The 21654-nt window shown below is 42.7% G+C and overlaps 1 protein-coding gene across 5 annotated transcripts; it reads right to left on the minus strand.

Moving 5' to 3' along the window:
* Positions 1 to 80: 80 nt before the first annotated feature.
* On the minus strand, positions 81 to 21438 carry MYO19 (myosin XIX). 5 transcript variants are annotated; one of them, XM_072882511.1, is made up of 26 exons: positions 21294 to 21438; positions 19952 to 20042; positions 17936 to 18080; positions 16995 to 17143; positions 16648 to 16761; positions 15739 to 15871; positions 15452 to 15521; positions 14984 to 15086; positions 14673 to 14769; positions 14107 to 14183; positions 13637 to 13727; positions 12424 to 12595; positions 12013 to 12086; positions 11798 to 11919; positions 9931 to 10044; positions 9367 to 9543; positions 8302 to 8448; positions 7715 to 7822; positions 6724 to 6794; positions 5651 to 5760; positions 4505 to 4632; positions 3610 to 3773; positions 2801 to 2949; positions 2529 to 2614; positions 1859 to 2167; positions 81 to 885 (listed from the first exon to the last, which is right to left on the minus strand). In XM_072882511.1, the coding sequence occupies exons 2-26, from the start codon at positions 19961 to 19963 to the stop codon at positions 757 to 759; spliced, it is 3051 nt and encodes a 1016-aa protein (XP_072738612.1). In that variant the 5' UTR covers positions 19964 to 20042; positions 21294 to 21438; the 3' UTR covers positions 81 to 756. The 5 variants fall into 5 exon arrangements, 2 of the variants coding, with proteins under 2 accessions (XP_072738612.1, XP_072738613.1); XM_072882512.1 differs by lacking the exon at positions 4505 to 4632 and having other exon boundaries at positions 86 to 885; positions 2801 to 2930; XR_012045557.1 differs by lacking the exons at positions 81 to 885; positions 1859 to 2167 and having other exon boundaries at positions 2801 to 2930.
* Between the last annotated feature and the right edge of the window lie 216 nt (positions 21439 to 21654).

Here is a 21654-nt window from a genome sequence, read left to right on the forward strand (position 1 = left end):
TTAATCCACAAACTAAGCGGAAATGTTTTTGTTAACTAAACCCTGTTGCGGATGGTCAGACACCTTTACAACTTATTTAGCAGTTTATTTAAAAGTGGCATACACAGAAGAGCTGAACATTTTCAAGACCCATGTGAGCAGCAAAGAGACAGTGTAGAGCACTTCTGATGAGAACCTTGGCCCCTTGGCAGAGGTAATGCTAGAAATGCATGGGAGTTGTGAGAGTACATATATTTTGGTCCTATAGACAAAAAGCAAGACTCCAGTCTCGCTTTTCCCTGAGACCTCTGCTGTTAGTGTTACAGTTGACTGCTGCTCACTTTCTCAGAGTCAGAAAGTGTCCGGATGTTACTGAACACTCGTGGTCAGTCAGAACAGTGGTAGCTGTACCTCCACACGAGAATCCAGCACGCATCAGAAACGTTTGCCTTATTTGCTCTCACATTACCAGCCTCTTGCTTCTCCCAGGTAGTGCTAGAAGTGTTCAGTTCAAGTATGTATTACTTAAAGCACTTGATCTGTTTTAATTAATTGAGTGTTCTCGTAGTACTGGTATTTTCTCCAATATGCGCGTGTGTGTGAGAGGAGGAATGCTCCCCCGTGCGTTCTAAATTTGAAGTATATTATACCTACAGTGCATCAATATCGAAAGCTCTGAGGTAGCAGCAAATATGGACGTTGAGTAACTTGAAAGCAGCAGCTTGCCAACAGTCTTTCCCTGAAGGAAAAAATACAGTATATGCAGACAGCTGAAACCTATGTTGGAAGGAGTTTTTTTCTGTCCAATAAAATCTGGTTAAATCCAGTGATGGAAAAGGCATCCTTGTGGGGGCTGACATTTGCGTAATGCAGGGGAGACTTCTTACAGTGAAACTTGATAGAGCCCTACAAGAAAAAGAGGTGGAGAGGTCAGTTGATGTTTTTGCCAGATTTTGAGCTAATTTTGCTATTCAAACTAAGTAGTGCTTTAGTATATAAGCAACTAGTGAATATGAATAAGGATAGAGGAAGACCTCCAAAGGAGTCCTAGTACAAATGGATTTAAGAGAAATTATTACTACAAAGAGTACTAATACCGTAATTTGAACTGAAATTAGCTTAAACTCTGAAGGTGTGAGTATTTAGTCAGTACTGAACTTGGTGCTGCTTCTTCCTACTTGTAACTGCGACCAGGCACAGGCTCCGTTCTTGCACGCATAATTTTATGCAACCTCAAAAATGTATCAACAAAAAACCAAGCGCAGGCACAAGGTGGTTTGTAACCAGAGTGCATTTTCTGAGAGAAGCCAGTGTGGGTTGTGGCTTGTTTGTAGTAAATGGTATCTAAGACTATTCTGCATGTGCGTAGGAGATGAAGTACTTGAGGGTCACACCCTGCTTTTCTGCCCTGAAAATCCTCTGTGCGAATTAGGCTGTGCAGTTGTCTGCACAGTGAAGTTAATACAGAATTACTGGGATATTAATACATCCAGTGGCTTTTCTCCAAGTGGATGCTTTTTCATGTGTTCACCTGTTGTGCAACATGAATCCCCTAAGCAGAAAAAATACATAGTATGTAATAGCAGAGCCCGTGTTGGAATCCTCTGCTCTCCATTTCTGAAGCAGAGCTTTGATCAGTTTGTTCCTATGACAGCGATTAACAAGACTTTTCACGCTTAGTTGAAAGTCCCAACTCAGCCCTGTGTCTAGCTTGACCTATTGATGTCAGAGTCATCCCTGCATGTCCAAGCCTGTGGAAAAAGGAAGACTGTAGCTTGAGAGCAGACTTCATAGTTGCTCTGCTCGATAGCAGAGTTCAGGTTCCTGAACTCATGGCAGCTTAATTGTGCTGCTGACTTGAGTGCATGAGGTTTGTTACCTGTGGGAGAGCTCTAATAGAAGTGATGCCGCAGCCAAAGAAACAGCTTTCCACCTTGTAGCAGTCGCTCTCCTGAAGTACTTTGAGGCACGCCAGCAGGGACAGGTCTCTCCGCAGTCCTGCCACAGTAACAGGTGCAGCAGCCAGGACAAGGCCAAGAGGCCAGAATTGAATTATTGCACGTAGAGGCCAAGTTGTTTCCAAAGAGCAAGGCGGTTTGGCCGAGATCACCGTAGCTCCAGGAACTGAGAAGAATGCCTTTTCTTCACCCTCGTCCAATTCTGCTGCTGCTAATGCAGCCATTTTTGCCTGATGAAGAGATGCAGAACAATATTCTTGAACAAGATTCTCAAACATCTTCAACAAAATTTAAAACTGCATAACTAAGAGTCTGAAAAAGAGGGCATCTAAAGGACAGGACACCTTTTGGGACGCTTTCTCATTTTATGAAGGTAAGGAATTAGTTCATTCTGGAGTCTCTACGCTGCCACCCTGTCGAAGCAGCTGTACAAGACTGGCATCCATCTTCTACTCTTCAGCTTGAGAAGAGTTTTCTGGAGAATTGACAGTATTGGTTTTGTACAGTTACTTGACAGAGGTAGATTCTTTCTCAAACACTAAAAAGCCTCAGTCACTCAATTTCAATGCTTTCCTGTACCAACGTACTTACTTTCCATTTCCTCCAGCCATGCTTAATAACATTAGCAGCCCTGCGCATCCTTCGGAAGCGATTCTTGGCTAACCAGGAACGAATAGCTGAAGATTTAATTAAAAGAAATGAGTGCAAAGAATCTCAGAAGCTCTTGCACACAATGTAAGAGAGACGGCGCTTAAACTTTCTCCACGTTCAATTAACATAACCACTCCTGCCACGTTAAACATCCAGCGTAACTGGAAATGTTACCTGTTACATTGCGTTCAGCCCCACCCTTACCAAATTACCTGCTTGGATGACAGTTGCAGACCATCTCTCCTTGGCTAGTTTCTTCTGTTTAAATCTTCTCCAGCAACACTGAATGCAAAATGCTTTCTCATTTAACACCTCTGCTCTTCTAGCTTCAAGTTGCTCCAGCTGCATTGGGGATACGAGCCTGCAGTTAATGCTTGGGGATGGAGCTGTGTTCACAACTCTTCCCTCTTCTACAGTCTCTTGGTGTTTGTCAGAAACCCACATTGCGTATTTCAGTGTCCTAAGACTGCTGGATTAGGTTTTAGAAGTGAGAGCACTTCATTAGTGCTTATTAGGTAACACGTAAAATGAAAATATAAGTATCTGGGGGGGGAAAAAGTGGACACTCCCGAAGTCACAGTAGCAGCTGGCTTAAAACTAGCACCATTGAAGGGGGTTCTTTTATGGCTGCATCCTCCAGTATGCAAGCTTTGCAAAAGTGCCTTTGTCTCCTTCATGTCTTTCACAAAGAAGCTGCTCAGGCCTCTCGGAGTAGCCAAGTCTTGTCAGCTGAAGCTAAGGAAAGCTGTAATCTTTACTGGAACTGGGAGGATACTGACAACATTAGACACAAGTGCAGCTCCTTGTCTGTTAGCAACGCGGATGCCATTAAACAAAGTGCTCCTGATGGTTGGATTCTGATGGATGTTTGATTTAGTTTAATAATTTGAAGGAAAATGCCAAATTCTGGTCACACTGGCATTAGCAGGAGTATCGCCTAAACCATGATGATCATCTGTGCCAGAATCCCTATTATGCAAGTACGTTCCAGAACTGTTAGCCAAGGAAATAGCAGCCTTACCACAGAATTAGCCATAAATACTTTGGTTTTGCCGCAGTACACTGAAGTGTTTTCTGCTCTGTTCCCTGTTTGCTCAGCAGTAGTTTGTCCCGTAACAACATTCTGAAGGATCTCAAAAACAACAGAACGTGATGCTTTGTCATCGTCCACCACTGGAGTCTCACCTGCAAATGAAGCATTGAAGAGAAGGTATCACAAAACTTGGAAATCGGGACCAAGTAATTGTCTTTACAGTGAGACTTCTTGGCCATTTATGGGGGATACACCTACAACAAGAGGGGAGGAGGTGATGGCTGAGACATGACTAGATCTAGCTGTCTTTAAGGGAAAAATGTGACAGCATAGATTTCACCATGTGCTAGCAACTAGAAAACCAGCATGGTGTGTTTTAACTAGGATGTAGTTTGGGTGCTGTCTTATCACCTCTATTATAACTTATCCATAGGTAACATGTCATTTTGGGTAGATCTAGACAATGAAACAGACATACGGAGGGCTCAGCTGTTCTCGCATTGTTGAAAGCATCCTACATGGAAACAATAGAAAGCAACAGCAATGCAATTAAGAATAGATTTGAGCAGCTCAGTCCTAAGAAAATCTGATGAAATACCCAAAACTGAAAGCTGTTGGGAACAAAGAACAAAAAGCAAGGCATTAGACTTGTAGCCTTAATGTACTGAAAGACGCAGGAACAGAAAACAAATTCTAGACAATTCTACAGCTTTTGCAGGGCATCAGAAGCAGCTACGGGGACATGTACTAAGCAGCAGTTTATTGCAGCAATAAGAGGTTATTAAAACCATTTCTGGGACATAGTACACAAATTTTTACATTATGAGACAAACAGGTTAGCCAGATTAATCTATTTGGAAATAGAGGTATACTTAATTCAGACCTGTCCTTGAAAGAGATTGTGTTGTTCAAGGCAATGCTGCATGAGTTTCTGCATGCCCAATGCTGGAACTTGATGGTCTTTGTATCTTTCCATCCTGGATACTGTTTGCTTTTCTGCTATAAATATTTCTAAGGAGATGAGAGCATTTTAAGGTACTGAAAACAAATATAAGCAATTCTTGCTTACAGGAAGACATCTGGTGACTATGATGGTGTTCATGGTGCTGGGCTGATAAGGGAACCAAAAGCTTATCCCCATGTTTAGGAAATTGTTTTGCTTTGTTTGCAGCTTATTACCCGCTAAAGATAAAAAGGACTAGTAACCTATCACAATGAGGCATTTCAGCTAATGGGTTTGTAATTGAGGGAGAAAGATACGGTGTGTACGTAATTTTCCAGCCTGTACTTTGTTACTTCATTCCATTTCCACAAGGTGAATAGATTTCCAGCCATTTTACTTATCTGACATAGGCTGGTACTTACTGGTCCTGCTTCCCACATCTACTGGTTACTGAACAGACCCGTTGGGTGAAGACGGGATTAATCTGGGAGAGAGAAGGGGGTTGCAGTAACTTTCAACATTAAATGTAACCACCTGATGGGCTCCTTCTTTCAGGGTTCATTCCAAAGATGTTACCTTGTAGATTGGATTGTGTTTTTTAAAGTCCATCCTCACTCTTGCTTAGAAAAAAGAATCACATACAGAAGTTTGCAAAAGGTAGAAGAAGCAGCAGAATCCAGGTAAGCTAGAAGGTCAGTGTGTTCGGCAAGAAAACAAGGTGGGGGAAAAAAAAGAAAGGAAGGAGAAGGAATATAAGCAAAAAGGTAAATGGTTTTCAAGTCTACTAAGAACCAACTCTAAATCAAATTATATCGGGGGAACCCCAAACACCATCGTAACTGTAATTGTTCTACCCAAGAGGAACACAGAAAAACAGCAATAAGATGAAAGATTTGCAGACTTTGAAAGAGCCTGCTGTAAGCGTTAGGCAAATTAGAAACTCAAATTGGTGGCAATCAGAAAAATATTTTGAGACTAGTGGTGTCCCTAGTGCTGAATACAGTAACTGCATCTGATCTATGCGATACCAAATTGGTGCAGTGATAATTTTACTTGATAGCAGAGGAATTATCTAAAGAAACATACCTTTTTTCTTGGCAGTATGATAGTTGCTTTTATCACACACTCTGTTTTTATTGGACCCACATGATTTTCTCAGTATTTCATAGCGTTCAGTGAAACTTTGGAAAGGGATCCTGACAGATAAACGTACAGTTAATTCTAGGCAAGTATCATTTACTATACGGTAAATAACCTATCCTTTGAGGGGGAAAAATTGCAGAATGGCTTCAAAGATCCAGTGCATAGAATGCAAATAGACTGATCCCTATGTAGTCGCCAACATGCACGAAAGTATAGACCTTCTGAAGGAATTCAGGAGACTGCCTATTGCTCAGTAATGGACAGTGACTTTTGCCTGTAACGAAGGCTGGGCAGGAATTGTCCTCGTGTATGACAACGGTGAGCTTCACCCCATCAATACCGAGCTGTCAAAAACGTGACTAGCTCAGGCCTTGTTCCCTCCCTCCTTTAAAGGTGGTCAAGAAAGGCCAGCAAGGTGACTGGCTGCAATGAGAGGCTCGACTTCGAGATGACTACGCTTAAATGAATGCCACTTATAATTTAATTTTAATTGCTGAAAGTGTTACCGTGAAGCCACATTCAATTAGGAAGTTTTAGTACGTGATAGTCCACATGAAAACATCTCTTCCCCAGCTTCCCAGACTGGAAAGGTACAGGGAGCTCTCAGACCAGGGGTCTGTTATAGACACATCCGGACTTTGTTAGTATTTGCTATATTTTTAAGAATCCCATTGTTTTGAATGCAAGTTGCACTAGCACTGCTTGTTGTGCTGTTACTGCACTTTTGGACTTGCTGAACAAGCAGTTTCATTATCCAAAATGCAGAACAGCAGTCCAGATTTGAGACAGGTATTTTTGTCTCCAAAACGTGAAAGAGAGGTGTTCAGAGAAGCTTAAAAGCAAGCAGTGAGCAGAACTCTTCAGATAGCTTTGAAAGAATCAGTAGTTTTGTGGTCTGAAACAGATAGCAAAAATACTTAGATTTCCTGCTTATAAGCTCTTCTGAATAACTAATATGCCACTAATTGCTATAGAAATGGATTATGGAAGACGTAGCTCAAGAAATTGGGACTTACCTAATAGGGAAGCCCGCAGCACTGATGGTGATGGCTTCGACTATTCCACACGCCTGAAGCTGGCTGAGAACCTGAGGCATAAATTGAGAGGGTTGAGGTAACCACTGCCTTTGTGGAAGCTGCTGCTAAGGTCTGCACAGGGTGTGCTCGACCCAAGCCACGTGCAGCTCAGCTCAGCACCCACGCCAGAGCTTGCCTGGTGTGCACCACCACACTGGCAGCTGGGGAACGGACGGAGAGGGCGGAGAAGGGGATTATGCAGCCACCGAGCTACTGCTTTGAGTAACACCCAGAGTAGGGTCAAGGCAGTGCTAACACGGAGGGACAGTCCTCGTGTGCCCTCTCTTGTGGGATCCACACCCCCTCCACTGACCGAATACAGCAGAATATGAAAACCCAGTGTTGGTATTTTAATACTACTTGCTTGCAATCAGCAAATTCTCCGAGTGTTTAAAATTAGTGCAGCGCTACTCCAGCAGCTTGTTTTTACATCAGATGAGGTTCTCTAGTTATAGCTTTAGCATCTGCTGCTCTGCTCCCAAAGACATTTTTGTTGGCTGATCTCATCTAACTTGTCCTAGACTAGACTCCAGGAGCAAGCAAAGTTTTGTAGTGGGCATTCACCATGAAGATATCTGTGTGACCAGGACTGCTGAGCAGTCAGATCACCTTTATCTATTTTGAGGGCTGGGATGGTGGCACCCCAAATAACCCAGAAGTGCTCTGGTAAGATAACTTCTCATACGGCAACAAGTAAGTTGTGTCTGGAAGAGCTGCTGTGCTTACTAGCTCCATTTTAGACAAGCATCATCAGTGATTCTGAAAGGACGTTTATCTCAGAAGCTCCAAAGGAGAAAAAGGTGTTTCAAAATGTGCTGTGAAAGAGCTTTGCAAGTGGCTCAAGATCATAAGAGACCCAATGCAAAGCCCTGCACAATGTCTCTAGGAAGCTTCTCATTGACTCGGTGAGGAAAGGCTTTTGAAAAGTTACCTCTTCTCTTTTAAAAGTCATTGCCTTGCAGTCAGCATTAGGCTTGATGCATCGGATGTAATGCGGTGTGGTACTATTCAAAATCTGCATGAGATGTTCAAGTGAACCCTGTAGAAAACAAATATGGGTTTCATTAGGGACTCCTCCTCCACAGCTAGTTGAGCTAATCAGTGGTCCTCTATAAAAACAAGCAAGCCATTTTTTGCAAGGATGGCTTTACAGACTCAGAATTAGCAGAGCTCTTCTACACGGACAGCTTGAGCAAAAAAATCCACTCTGTGGATGCTTTTGTAAAATTGTTGATGGTAAATTCAGAAAGTTTCCAAAATTATAGCAGGGCCATCAGTTGAAGCTAACCTCTCAAGAGGAACAGGTAGGAAGAAGCCTCACAAAGGCAGATGCCCAACTGTTAAAGGAAAAGGTAAAATCGGAGTGAGTTAAAACCCAGAGAATCTCAGGAGTCTGAAGCTATTTCGGGTTTACAGCTGTTTCATTTTAATAACATTTCTGATCTTGGTCCAACTATCCTGTTTTCTCATCTAGTTATGAAGATAGCAGTAGAAAGCAGAAACTTGAATAGGATGTACCTTGAACTTTGACACCACTGTAACAACAGCTGCTCTATTCTGGGTTTTGATGTTATTTTCATTGCTTTCTGTCACAGGAAATAATTTTTGAAGGAAAGGGTCCCTAGAATTCTGCAAAACATGGACCAGCTCTGGTGGAATGGGGTCCTGCAAACACAAACATCACTCATTAGTATTTGGACTTAGGCAGAAACCTGCCACCTTTGAAAATGACTAAAAATTCCACATGTGTAGATGGAATAGTATTTCTGATGCCAACTTTGATTTAACCACAGCTGTAGTTTCAAATCTAACTGCATACATTCAATCATAGTCGGATTCAGGAATGGAAAACAATGTCTGGCTGAACATTTAGCAAATCTAGTCAAACGTACGACTGCTCCTGACATTGTTCTTGTTATACAACTTAAGTGAGCTAGAAGTCTCAGGACTAGTTTAATCCCCGTAGGACAGTCTGCACCAGATATTAGAAAGTCTGTTAGAAAGTCTTCCTTTTAATTAAGGGATGGTATTTTATTGCATCACCTAATACCACTTGCCATAATTGCTGGTGATGTCAGAATTGACAAGGGACCCTCATATCTGCAGACTATTTCACTTATTCCCAGATGGCACAAGGATGCCAAAACCTGAATTTCCTGGTACTTTCAGAGCTTTCAAGTAGTCGAATCCATGCTCTTGTTTCTCATAAACTTATCTGATTTTGGGGGGAAATGAAGCACTATATTTATGGTTATAGAAATGCCCTGATGTCATTAACACTTCTACATTGTCTCAGGAATGGAAGAAGCCCTGATTTGGTGATACATGGGCCACTTAATCCTCAGCTGAAAGGTCTGCTAACAAAGCATTTGCTTGTGCTAGCGATGACTCACTGAAAATCAGACCAAGAACATTACCCGGTTTTACATGGCCTGAAGGATTTCTTTGGAGCAAGGTATGTATATCCAGTAAGCACCACTGAATATACTTGTTAGTGGTGCTCTGATTTAAATTGCTTTTGGTCTGTAAGATTTGGTTGGTTGGTTGGCTGGTTTTTAAACAGCTCTTTCTGAAAACACTTACCTTATTTTTCTCCACCATTGCTGCCAGCTGATAGCAGACTTTGCCGGCATAATGTGAAATAATAAAGTTAGGCTTCTTATTAAACTTGTTTTGACTTAAACATTGATTATTGGACAAGGCCTTCTCAATCCGAGTTTGAAACAGGTCAGTGTTAGAGGATCTATTCAGACGGCACTCCTGCATAGCAAGTGAGACAAAATTGCAGCATCTCTTATTTGTCCTAAAGAACTGTCTTTAAAAGCTAAGACACTTTAAATTAAAATCACAGCCATTTTACTTTTAGAGTTGCTTTGAGTATGCAAGCCCTAAATACTGGGGGGGGAGGTTTAAAAAAAAAAAAGTAATTGAGGCTTCATATTTCAATCAGAACATCCAGGATCAGAGGAAAAAAGACAACTCAGAATAGGAAGATGCAGTGTCATGATTGTTCTGAAAAATAAGCTCTGCAGAAATTGTATAGCTGACAAGTTTCCTACTGATTTAGTGTTCATGTTTTCTTTGGTGGCATGGGACAGAAGGCAGGCAACTAGGCCAAAAGCGTTAGGGGTTTAGATCCACACTTACCTCGTTCAGCAAAGAAAAAATGCTGAGAGGATTGCCCTCTATCAGATCAAGGCAGTTCTGGTTATCCTGGTAGTTTATGAAAGACCACTGTAGGCCTTCAGCTGCATATTCTTCCTGAAATAAGAGAGAAACCGGTTATTCTGCAGCAGAGGGCACTAGAGCTCAAATAACTGTATGCCTTTTTGCAGTTTGATGCAGTTACTGTTTAACAGGTTAAGCCCAGGCTCAGCCTCCTCATCCAAAGCTCAGCTCATGTTCAATGGCAATCTCGAGAAAAAAAACAAAGGAGGATATTCTCCCCCAGCTAGCTTTTGAGTATGTAGCAGCAGATCCTGCTGGAGCAATTCATTTAAGTACTTGGGAACCTCACAGATTTATCAGAGCGAGCTGCAAGGCTGCTTTATAGAGTAAACAAACAGAGGCTACAGTCACACTAAGCCTCTCCTGGCTGTACTGAGTTTTGCCCTGAAGGGCAAGGAACGCACAGAACTCCTTCCTTAGATTAGGACATAGCCCTAAACCAACCACTGTGTGCCAGACTTTACTAACCGGGCTCCATTTAAAACAAAGTCTGATCCAAACGGAAGTGGAGAAAGATATGGGTTGAAATCATTTGTACAATATTTATGCTGAATTACAGAACAACCTGTCAGGAGTGTTTAACAAGCACAAGCTCTGGCCAGTTATTTTAAAAGTCTCCTGCCAAAAGCTTGCTCAGCACAGCCACTAATGGCATTTAAGTGGTTTGGGACACAGCCAGATGAAGAGAGGTAAGAGGGCAGGCAGTAACTGGGAGGGGTACTATAAACAGAGGTCATGAATCAGTTTCAAGGAAAGTAATTGTGTGCTTGAACTTGGTTTCCATCTTCACTGACCATTAACCCCTGGCATACTGACGAGGGCAGGCAGGAAAAAAAAAGCTGGGCATATGAAAGCACAAATTATGGTCCAAGAGATACTTATCTCCTGAATAAATTGATAAAACTATGCCGTGAGGCAGAAGGTACCATCATGTTGGTGCCATAAATAAAATAATTTCCCAAATTCCAGTTAATGGCAAAAGAGCATTGTGGTAATGTATGTGTCGTGGAGGAATTCAACAAGGACCGCAGTACATCTATTAGAGTAGCAGCCCAGGCCTGGCAGGGATTCTGTAGCTTTTACAGCACTCAGATGAGAACTGGAATTAGCAGTGTGTGACCAGTTAGGCAAGTGACTGCAATGTATTTAGCATGGTGCAAATACCTTCTCTACTGTGAAACGACACAACTCGTGTACCTCCTCATTCAAAAAGAAAAGCTGATGCGCAGTGTGTTTTTGTCTTTAAAGGTACCAGCATGACAGCTGGGTTTATGAAGCTGTTCTGCAGCAGCAGAAGACCTCCACCAGGTACCACGTGCTATTGATGTTCGGGTTACAAGGTTGTGTTGGGCTCTCTGCCCTCACGCTAAGTCCAGGTCTAGAAGCTCCCCCACCCATTTAGGTACTTTATGCTTGATGAAGAGAATTAACATGGTTATAAGCAGCAGCTTCCAAGAGAATCTCAATTTAGGCTACAATGACCTCAAGAATTTAGTCTTAAGTGTTCGGCTCTTTGAGGGAATGCCAACAGTTTAACAGCCAATGGAGCTGTATAAGAGGGAACCGATTTCCAGCACCCTAGGAGAGAAGGCTGTCTCATTCCACCGGCTGCCCCACACTCTCCTCTTTAAAAAAGCAATCGTTCCTCACATCCTACCGATTTCGGTGGCATTACTTACTCAACTGAAGGTTGCAATCTGATCAGAAGCACAGAAAGACAATTAAAGAGACAAAAGATGCTGTTTTAAAATCAGGCATTTAACATTTGATCTTAGCAGGGCGTTACCTGTTGTGCCTTCAGATAGTGTGCTACGAAGTGCTGCTGCAGTTTCTCATTGGCATAGTTAATACAAAGCTGTTCCAAGTTGTTTTCAGGGAAGGCTTCAAAACCATAAACGTCCAACAAACCTAGAAGGAATATGGGAAGACAGTGCACTTTGGTCTAGGAGTAGCTTGAAGGACTTATGGTTACTCAGTTAAACCAGGGCTGAATAACCATACCTATGAAGCTGGTCCACACCGACGGATCTGCATAGATGCTTTCATTTATGACCAAAACAAGCCATTCAAACAACCTGCAGACAATGACAACTGGATTAGTTGGAAAGTGCTTGCTTACAGCAATCACAGTCTTCTTTTACTGCTGTTTATACCAGTATCACATGGAAGAAACAAAAATTATGACACACTGCCTGCTGACACGAAACAGCAGTTCTCTGAAGATCTCTCTATTAGATACTGCGGCTATGTCAGTATCTACAACTGAATCAAGGGTGCGTTGAGAGGGGAAGGGAGGGTTGCACTGCTATTGAGTCCAAGCAGAAAGCCAAGGAAACTAAATCTCTCCGGCCTCCCTATTCCCTCACAAAAATTATATGGATTAGCACAGCAGCCTGGCCTACGTGTCCTTACTTAGCATAAATCACTTTAGCGAGGCAGTCCCTCCTAGTCTCACATTCAGCTCTGGAGCATGGCTTCTTGAAGACTTGTTGTTGTTTTCCAGCAGTTATTGTTCGAATTCTTAATGATTCCAGTAGTTCCTCAACAGGTATCTTCAGCAAATCTCCAGTGGTCTTCAAAAAATCTTGTTCAGGAAAAAAAAAAACATTGCAAGGTTATCTGGAGTGTCAAATTAATGCAGCCCCTTTACAGTTATGGAAGGTCTAGAGGTAGTACAGAAAAATTACACTTCCATGAACTCACCAACTTAAATGTGGATTTTGGATCTTTTTACCCAAACCTGGGAGAAAGTTTTGCAAGACAAGGCTCTTAATTTGGATGTACAGTACCCCTAGAATTTTAGGTACTCCATTAAAATGAAACAATACCAAAAAAGTCTGAAGTTTGCCACAGTGAAGTAGGCATTTTACAGAGTACGCTCTAGGTAGGCCTTTGTTACTTTTTCACCTTTTTTAAGCAGAGACCTCTAAATCCAGATAGACAAATCAAACAGTCATGGCCAGAAAAAAACAGGGGTTTTGGGGATAGTAAGGAAATGTAGAAGAATGAGTATTTGCTAATGAAGCATTTAAGATCTTGCTAACCTGAGCTGTATGCAAAACTATTTGAATATTAAGCAGTGTGAATTCAGAGCATGTGAAATAATAGTAAGAAACTTCACTATTCAGGACAGTGTTTTAGTTCTGAAGGAAAACTAGATCCACAAGCCTCCTAAAGACATGCAGAACAACTTATGTTCTGTGCTGCAATTTAACAGATTTGCTGTTACTAAGTTTTAGTCTTCATCATGAAAACTTTGAAGTTTTAATTTTCAAAGTCCTGCTCTCCACTCTGGGTCATTTCTGGAAGTCTTGTGATGTCAGCGTAAGATTACAATCAAGAGTAACTGTAACTGTTCTGCCAATAATGCTTCTGAAATGACTGTCTAATGTTGCAGTTGCCTTGACCCGTAACGGAAGGATATTATCTCTCAGAGCAGGGGAGCACTAGGTTTTTGTTTGTTCAGTGCTTTGAAACCATGAAGTACGGAACAAAAACATGCTTAAATTTTGGTCTGTCCATGACCTTGATAGTCTTCTGAGACTAGAGCGTAGTAATCCTTCCCATTAGGCATCTGCACTAAGATAACAAGACTCCCTGGAGCACGGCATGCTTGTTGCCTCACCTTTAGTTTTGTCTTCTAGTTCACAAGGCTGAGATTCATCCACTGGATTAGAGAATTGAACGTTCCCAAGATGGAGAAGGCCTGACAATACCTGAAATATAATCGATCTCTGAGTTTTCTAAAACAGAGCTCCCCTTCAAGGCAGTGTCCTTTTAGCCTTCCCCTAGCCACATGAACAGGACAAGTCAAAACATTTCTGCGCAAAAAAAGCAAGTAGATTCCAAGCTTCTGTGTTAATTCCTAATGCTGCAATTACTAAAGAAAAACTAAAGTTCACGGGTTCAGGCTTTTACTTAAGATCTAATATTTGGCTATGCAACCTAATGCGTAGCTGCAGGCCCTCCAGTCAGGAGTACCAAACAACCCATGCTCTGTACATGGATACAGATTTACTCCTGCAGAAATCTCACACTAAAAAGACATTCCAAATATCATTAGCAGCCTCGTGGTGACCATGCTTTGTACCTGACCTTGAAAATATTGTTCTGCGTGGAGCGGTCAATGCCCAAGTGAAACATTGCATCTCTGGTCACCTCGAAGCAGTCCTCTGAAAAGCCAAACAAGTGCTATTTAAAAGAAAGCCATGCACACAAACACAGGCAAGCAGAACACTCTACACCACGTCCAGTTTAGCTAGAATTGTCAAAGGAGATCAAGGAAGCCAGATGCTTTTTTTGGTAAATCCCAGAGTACAAGCTGGAGAACCAAGTCATTGACTTAATACTGACTCTGTGGGGCTCTGAAGTTAGGCAGCAGGTTGCTGAAGCACATCCGAAGACGAGACAGTTTCTAAACACAGCCACAGAGAGATGCAAATTCGCTAGGCCAAAAACTGCTGGTTTAAGCCAGGTGAAAACTCTTAACAGTGCAAACTGAAACTTAAAAAGAATCCCATTAATGCAGGTGGCTTTGCAAAATGTCTGCTGTTGGCTGACCAACCTGGGTCACGGGATTTAATAGGACAGACACATTTTTGCCTGCCTTCCTTCAAAGTTACAGCCATTATTAATGGACAGTCTGTGAAACTAATCTTTACCATCTAAGTTTCTTTCAGAATTTGGCAGCCAGCGGTAGTCAGCCCCTTCTGGAAGGTTCCATTCCAGCCTCTCCTCTGCAGTGGCACCTTTTGTGATCTGGAGACAGAAAACAAGGTAATGACTGAATTCTGCCTTTGGTATTCACATCTTACAGACAATGAAGAATAACGCACTGGAAGCATGATTTAATTTGGAAGCATGGCAGAGACAGGAAAACTGTTAAATATTAAAAGTTGCAACTGTGCTAAATCTGGTGATTTCATCCCCACTGTTTGTCAGAAATATCTAGCAAAATTAACTGAAGGCAAACCTGATAAAAGATATGAAAGTTTCTTTCATTGGGGGCCTGATAGGCAACTCTGGTCTTCTCCAAGAGGAAAGTCTGAATGGAAGCACTACTCAGATGGTGGAATCTAGAGGGGAAAAAAAAAAGCAAAGATTTCAGCAAAACTTCCTCACAGAATCAGTAGGTGTTATGTTGTTACGATACCGACTGACTACGAATGCTTTGCAGTTCACCTTCAGTTCTGTGCAAGCTTAAAGTAATATTTTATTCAGAGTTCTTAACTGCATCTCTGTTTTTCCATTGCTCTCTTTTTAGAGATCAGGGTGAGAGCTTGCAGGAAAAAAAAAAAGATATCATAATAATGTAAGCTGCCAGCAAACCAAAATATGTTATAAAGACAGATAAAATATTCTATGGCAGACTTCAGAAGTAGGTTTGTAAAGACTTAAAGAAAGAAGACAATAGATAAGGTTTTTACACAGTAATTATTACCTGTCTAACTGAAGCTGGATATATTTTCCAAAACGGCTACTGTTGTTATTCCGCAGGGTACATGCATTTCCTGTGAAATTGCCAGTGACAGATACAGCATAATCAGAGTGGTTCCACTCTTCCATGTAAGACATACAGATATTAAGGGTGATTTGTACATAGCTCCAGTATTTTAAGAGTTTGTCTTTTAAGGAGAGGACCAAGAGCTAGCTTAGTCTTGTGTATTAACAAAGAAAATTCCCACAGTGGCCACTACTTCTTTTTGCTATTAAAAAAGTTTTGTTTACCAAATGCTTCCATGACAGGGTTGGAATCCAACACTCTCTTCTCTATCCTTTCCACAGTTTCATTGCCTTTTGGGGAGATAACTGAAGCAGCAACAGAAGCATAGAATTTCATAAGGCAGCGGGACGTCCAGGTCTGCAAGAGAGAGGCTTGACAATAGGCCTTTGTTTTTACCACGTTATTAGTTATGTCAGTCAGTGAAACAGTGCTAGTTTCTGAAAACACAGTATGCAGCTGCTGCTGATGCTAAAGAGAGTAATTGTGTCAGGTTTATAGCTCTAATTCAGTGGAAACTTTTTGTGCATAGGCTTACGTGCAACAGACACACATTTAAATGCTACTGGAATTGGAGTGCTTTGCTGAATGGCAGTCTTATCAAGATGTAACCATCTGGAAGCGCAGCTAGAATTAACAGCTAGTATCTTAAGATGACTTGAATATAAATGGACTTTGAGTCATTAACACTCAGCAAATCATTTTGTTCTTAGGCTTAAAAATATCCTCAATATCTTGCTGAATAGGGATGGATCATTACAGAAGAGCCTAGGATAGGATCTGAACTCTCCCGCTTCTTCTCAGTCTCTACATAGGGTTTGCTTCACTGGCTCCCTAACAGACCAGGCCAAGACATTAACTCAGGTCCAGTTCCTGTTGAATGATTCAAATCTAGCCCTCCCAGAAATTACAGATGTCACCTAAAGAGCAGCTATATTTAGTAGAGTCTATCTGACTGCAGCAATCACTTAATGCCTTACGCGTATTTCAGGGGAGTCGTGCTAGAGCAGACTGGCGACGTGCTCTGTCAGAATTTTTTTTTCTTTGTCTTTGCTTGTTCACTGAAATGCCATACACTACAAATCAGTAGCAAATCTCAAAGCTTAAGAGCAATGTTAGAAAAAAAATCTCCTTACCTTCCCAGCACCACTTTCTCCACTAACAATTATAGACTGGTTTACAGGGTCTATCTGGCTTTGGACGTTTCTGTAGGTTTGTTCAGCCACTGCAAAGATGTGAGGTTTTAAATCCTGGCAATAAAACAGAATATTCATATTTAAGAGAACAGTAATTACAGAGTTCAACAGCAATGGACAGCAAAGGTCTTCTCACATTTATCTGAAAACAGTACTGCTCTTTTAACAGAACTCATCTTCCACTAGGAATGGGTTTTATCCTTTAGGATTATTTTGCTCGTACAGATTTTTAAGAACTTGCCATCTGGGTTCTGCGGAAGGACAGTTATTTCAAATATAAGGATTACCTGAGGACGAAGTGCAACATGGTACTCTCTCATAAGCTCAGGTGAATAGAGGCAGGAGACAGGCTGAAATGGATTTAAAGCCACCAGGCTGCAGCCAGCATTTGTATAAAACAAGTTTACTGTATATCTTGCTTGAAGACATTTCAGAACTGAAAGACACACCTTCTGTTAGCATCTTTTGAAAAGTGTATTTGACTCTTCCTGTTCCTGTTTTTAACAAAAATCTTCAGATATGTTATCTATTCGGTTTAATAGAGAATGAGGTGATCAAGAAAGTGATATAGGTCTAATACACAGAACAATGTAATTAAGAGTTGCCCTTATTTTTAAAAATCTTAAGGGATCTGCTAACTATTCCATTCAATAAATCCTCTGCTTTTATGAGGTTTCACATAGTCAGTCCTAGAAAGCAAATCTGTTCATTTGCAGAACAGACAGAGGCAAGAATTCCCCATCTGCACTAGGAACAGGTCTTAGCTTCTCTTAACAGGACCATCTTTAAAAGTCGAGTGAGGAATTTGCTTTTCAAAACCAATTTCATGGACATATTTTGAATCTGAAAATATTGAAGTCAGACCCTTGTTTTCCAGTAGGTTCATATAAAACCAAACTGCAATCTCAAGGTCATGCAGGCGTCCTTCAATAGCATTAACTCTCAACCACACCCTGGCTACCTGAACCAACAATACAACTGTGAGCTCTGCATGCAGAGCCTGGCAGGAGATCAGCATGGCTGAATCTACAATAAAAGTATTTTGAAAAAAAAATTCAACCAAGCCAAATGTCACTTCCTAAGGCTTTGAATAGGCTTGAATAGGCTTTGAATCTTTAACTACTGTGTTCATGGTACTATTAATGCGATGAGAACAGTAACTACCATATATTAGTAGCCACCAGGGAAAGTGGCTCCTCAGGAGATACTCCCCTAGCTGGCTGCTTACCCGTTGTAGTTGTCACCGGATTAACTTTTGTGAGGTCATCAAAAAGATGCAGTTTCTCTTCATCACTGAGGAACGCTCTAACTTCTTCTTCAAATGATTCACTGAGGTCATTCTGGATGATAGAATCTTCTTTTTGGCCATTTTCCTGGAGAGGATACCAGATCAGCACCAAAGGCTGAATATAGCTGGACTTTCACCTCATCCACTATAGTTTATAGCTCTTCTACTGCTTCCATGTAACAGAAGTTCAGTCTCAGCAGGAGTCATAACTTCGTATGTTTGAGCTACTCTTCCTCCCAGTTGCCCTCCCCCGGCATCAATGGTTCCCATGGGGTGCTCTGTTTTTAGAAAGGTATTATCTAGCATGTGAGAGATGGCAGGCTGACAACACTGTTTGTAAACTCAATTCATCGCTGGTAATTCTGGCTGTAAGCAAAGGCACTTGGAAAGAACATGTCCTTAGACTCACACCACCTGACACTTGCAATTTTGCAGGTCCTTCAGCACAGACACACTTACACAATGTTCTTAACTGGCGTATTTCTAAGCCTATGAATGTCATGCATGCAATGCAAACACTGCCTTGGGCACAGTGAAGCAGGAAGGACTGGCTGCAGAGGCTAAGGCAGAGCTGAAAGCTACTGTGGTCCAACACAAATGCAGTTTTCCTAGCAGAGACTTTCATTTTTAGAGCAGAGATGGAGGGCCCCAAGAGTGAAGTTGCAGAGTGCACACATTACAGCCAGGGGAAAGAAATGGTGGCATTGTAAGAACTGGCCTGCATTAGGTGAAGATTTGTCCCCTCTGAATCACTTAAAGTATTTAAATCTTAGCCTCTGGGCTCCCGTGTCCTTGACAATATTAGTTGGAAGGACACATTTGTTGTACAAACGTAATGGAAAACTTAGCCAGAAGAGAGATTTCAGGTCCTCTTTGTCATTTCTGGGGGGAAGGAGAGAGGAGCTATAAGGGAAAATGAAGAAGGGAAAAGATGCCAGTCTTGATTTTTGCTTTCTGGATATTCCTTTTCTGTTCCCCTTCTCCTTGGCAGAAACTCCTTCAAAGTAACCCTACTCATTTGTATTTAGTAGCGTAAATCTGCAATTCTTTACAAGTTAACCAAGTCAATGAACAGTATCACCTTGTTTATACAGGAAAAAGTGCTAAATTTAGTTAGCAGCATTCCCACTACATGAGCTAAACTCATTAATAAAGGGGAAAATATACTGCCAAACCCCATTAATGCATTTCTAAAAAAAAATAAAGCTAGGATAATGTACTCATTTAGGAGCATCATTATCTTTTGCAGACAGCATAAGTAGTTCATTTCCAGTAATACAGAATTTTACACGGCAAGGGGAAAAAAAGCTTAGGAATGCAGTTAAGCATTGCCATCAAAGTGATTTCTGTTATTCTGCTCTGAACGAACGTTAAGAAGCTTGCTGCTTTCACAGAGAACAGATGCACAATTATGAAATACTCGGCGGACAAGATGAGTTTCTGCCAATTGCCCGTTCTTCCTGTACCCTCCCATGTGTTTGCTGTATTACGCTGGCACCAGCCAAGTTCTTAAGTCCACTGTGCAGCTGATATTGCAAGACCTGAGAAAGGGCTTATTTTTGCTGGCCTGCACCCCCTTGCTCAACATCGCTTCATTTAGGAAGAGATGGTGATAGCTTAGCCAGAAGAAAAACAATATTTGAAAATACAATCATTTCTGATACCTATACTGCATAGCTCCTATGTCCATTAATTTTACTGAAAAAATACCCTTAAGGATGTGCTTGCTACGTGCATTAACACCTGCCCCGTTAAAGCCAATGGCATAACAAAACTCACTAGCTGCTGTTAGTAACCCAGCTCAAAACCACACAGTTAATAGGCCCAGTCAATCCGTGAAGTAGGGGTGAATACACGTCAGTAGTTACCTAATCTTGACTGCATGGAAACAAGCCGAGAATTCTTTCCTGGCAGTAAAATTTAATTAGCACACACAATTCCTGGTTTTCTTTTTACCTGCTTTGGCATCTTGTCCAGCCCTATGGACAGGAACACTGGAGAGGGCCTTTACTCTAGGGTATCTCATTCAAATCAGACTGAAGAATGCCTAAATAAAAAAAAAAAATTAAAAGAAGACATTTAGAACAAAATAACTCCGGATATGTCATTCTCCGGTGGGTCCCACAAGCAGAGCCCAAAGGCTTCAGACAAGTACTGATCCTGGCAGGGCCCAATAACGCTGGGGCTAGAAAGCCTACCCGTATTATCAGAGTAATAGTCATACATTCTGTTTGCCCCTGCAAATAAAGCTTATTTGGAGGGAATAATACATCTTTCCTTACTGCAGGAATAAAATGCTTTGTTTCTCTTGAATTAATAAAACGAGGTTTCTTGGCAAGAAATTGCAACTTTGTTTTTGTTAAATTCTTCCCTTAGGACAAATAGGAAAGATTTGTGGGTCTGATGGCATCAGAGAAGCTAGAGCTTTTGGAAAGGGAGTGACTCAGAGAAGTTTTGTATTGCAGCAGAAACAAGATACGCTTGCTTGCTGTCCTCTTCCTGTTTCCTCTAAAAATCAGTGGGAGCCAACCCAAGGTGAGTCAAGCTTCCCCTCTGAATTTCTGTGATAAACACAGACCTTCCAGTCACATACCCAGGAAGAATTCTGTCTTCTTCCAGCAGCTGAAACTGCCATCACTTCTATTCTATTCTATTCTTTCTTATTCTATTCTATTCTATTCTATTCTATTCTATTCTATCCTTTCCTATTCCTATTCCTATTCCTATTCCATTCTTACCTGGCACAGACGCCAGTTAAAGACTACTTCGATCCATGAACTAAGTGCAAAGAGCTCATGGTACACACAACCATCATCAAGACCCTCTCCGCCTTTAAAGGGTTTCTAATCTAGTTATGCTATTACGCTTTCCTAGGAGAAGCGTCGCTTATAGCTGGCAGAGGAGTTCTGTGTGCCAGTTAAACCAGTTCCCCAAAGGACACGGGCTACCACAGCTCCCTGCCGATGCAGCCTCTCCCCCAGGCTTTGCCAGGGCAGACTCCGACATTCGCCCGGGCCCCAAGGTCGCTCCCAACGGGCCGGTGTCGTGTGTCCCCCGCCCAGGGCCTCGCCACCGGGCCACGGCAAGACCACGCGTTCTCAGGCCAGGCCCCGGGGCCTGGCCCCGCAGAGCCCAGCAGCGGGGAGGCGCAGCCGCTCCGGGCAGGTCCCTCCCCGGGGGTTAAAGGCGGGCGGGCTCCGGGCAGCGCCCGGCGGCGGCTCCGCTCAGGGCCGCGGCGATCGCCCCGCCGTCCCCGGGCGGCGGGCAGGGCAGAGCAGGGCAGGGCAGACTCACTCACCGCGGGCAGCGGGCAGCGGGCAGCGAGCAGGCAGCGCGGGCCGAGGCGGAGGGCAGCGCGGCGCGGCCGCCGGAGGAGGCGGAGCCGGGGCGGGGGCTGCCGGCGGCGGCAACAGCCGGTGGAGAATCGGGCGGAGCGGAACGGCAGGCTGCTTCCCGCTGGCGAAAGTGCGGGCGGGGAGCGCGGCCGGCGTTTACCTGCGGGCGGGACAAGGGGGGAAGCGCTGCGGAGCCGCGCCGGGCCGGGCCGGGCCCCGGCGGCAGCCGCGCTAACGGCGGTGCGCCTGGGAACGGAGCCGGCAGCGCCGTGCGGTGGGGAAGGGAAGGGGCCTGGGGCGCCGAGGGCAAGAGGTTAATTCGCA

Source organism: Ciconia boyciana, chromosome 17 (genome assembly GCF_034638445.1).
Source record: "Ciconia boyciana chromosome 17, ASM3463844v1, whole genome shotgun sequence".
Lineage (NCBI taxonomy): Eukaryota > Metazoa > Chordata > Aves > Ciconiiformes > Ciconiidae > Ciconia > Ciconia boyciana.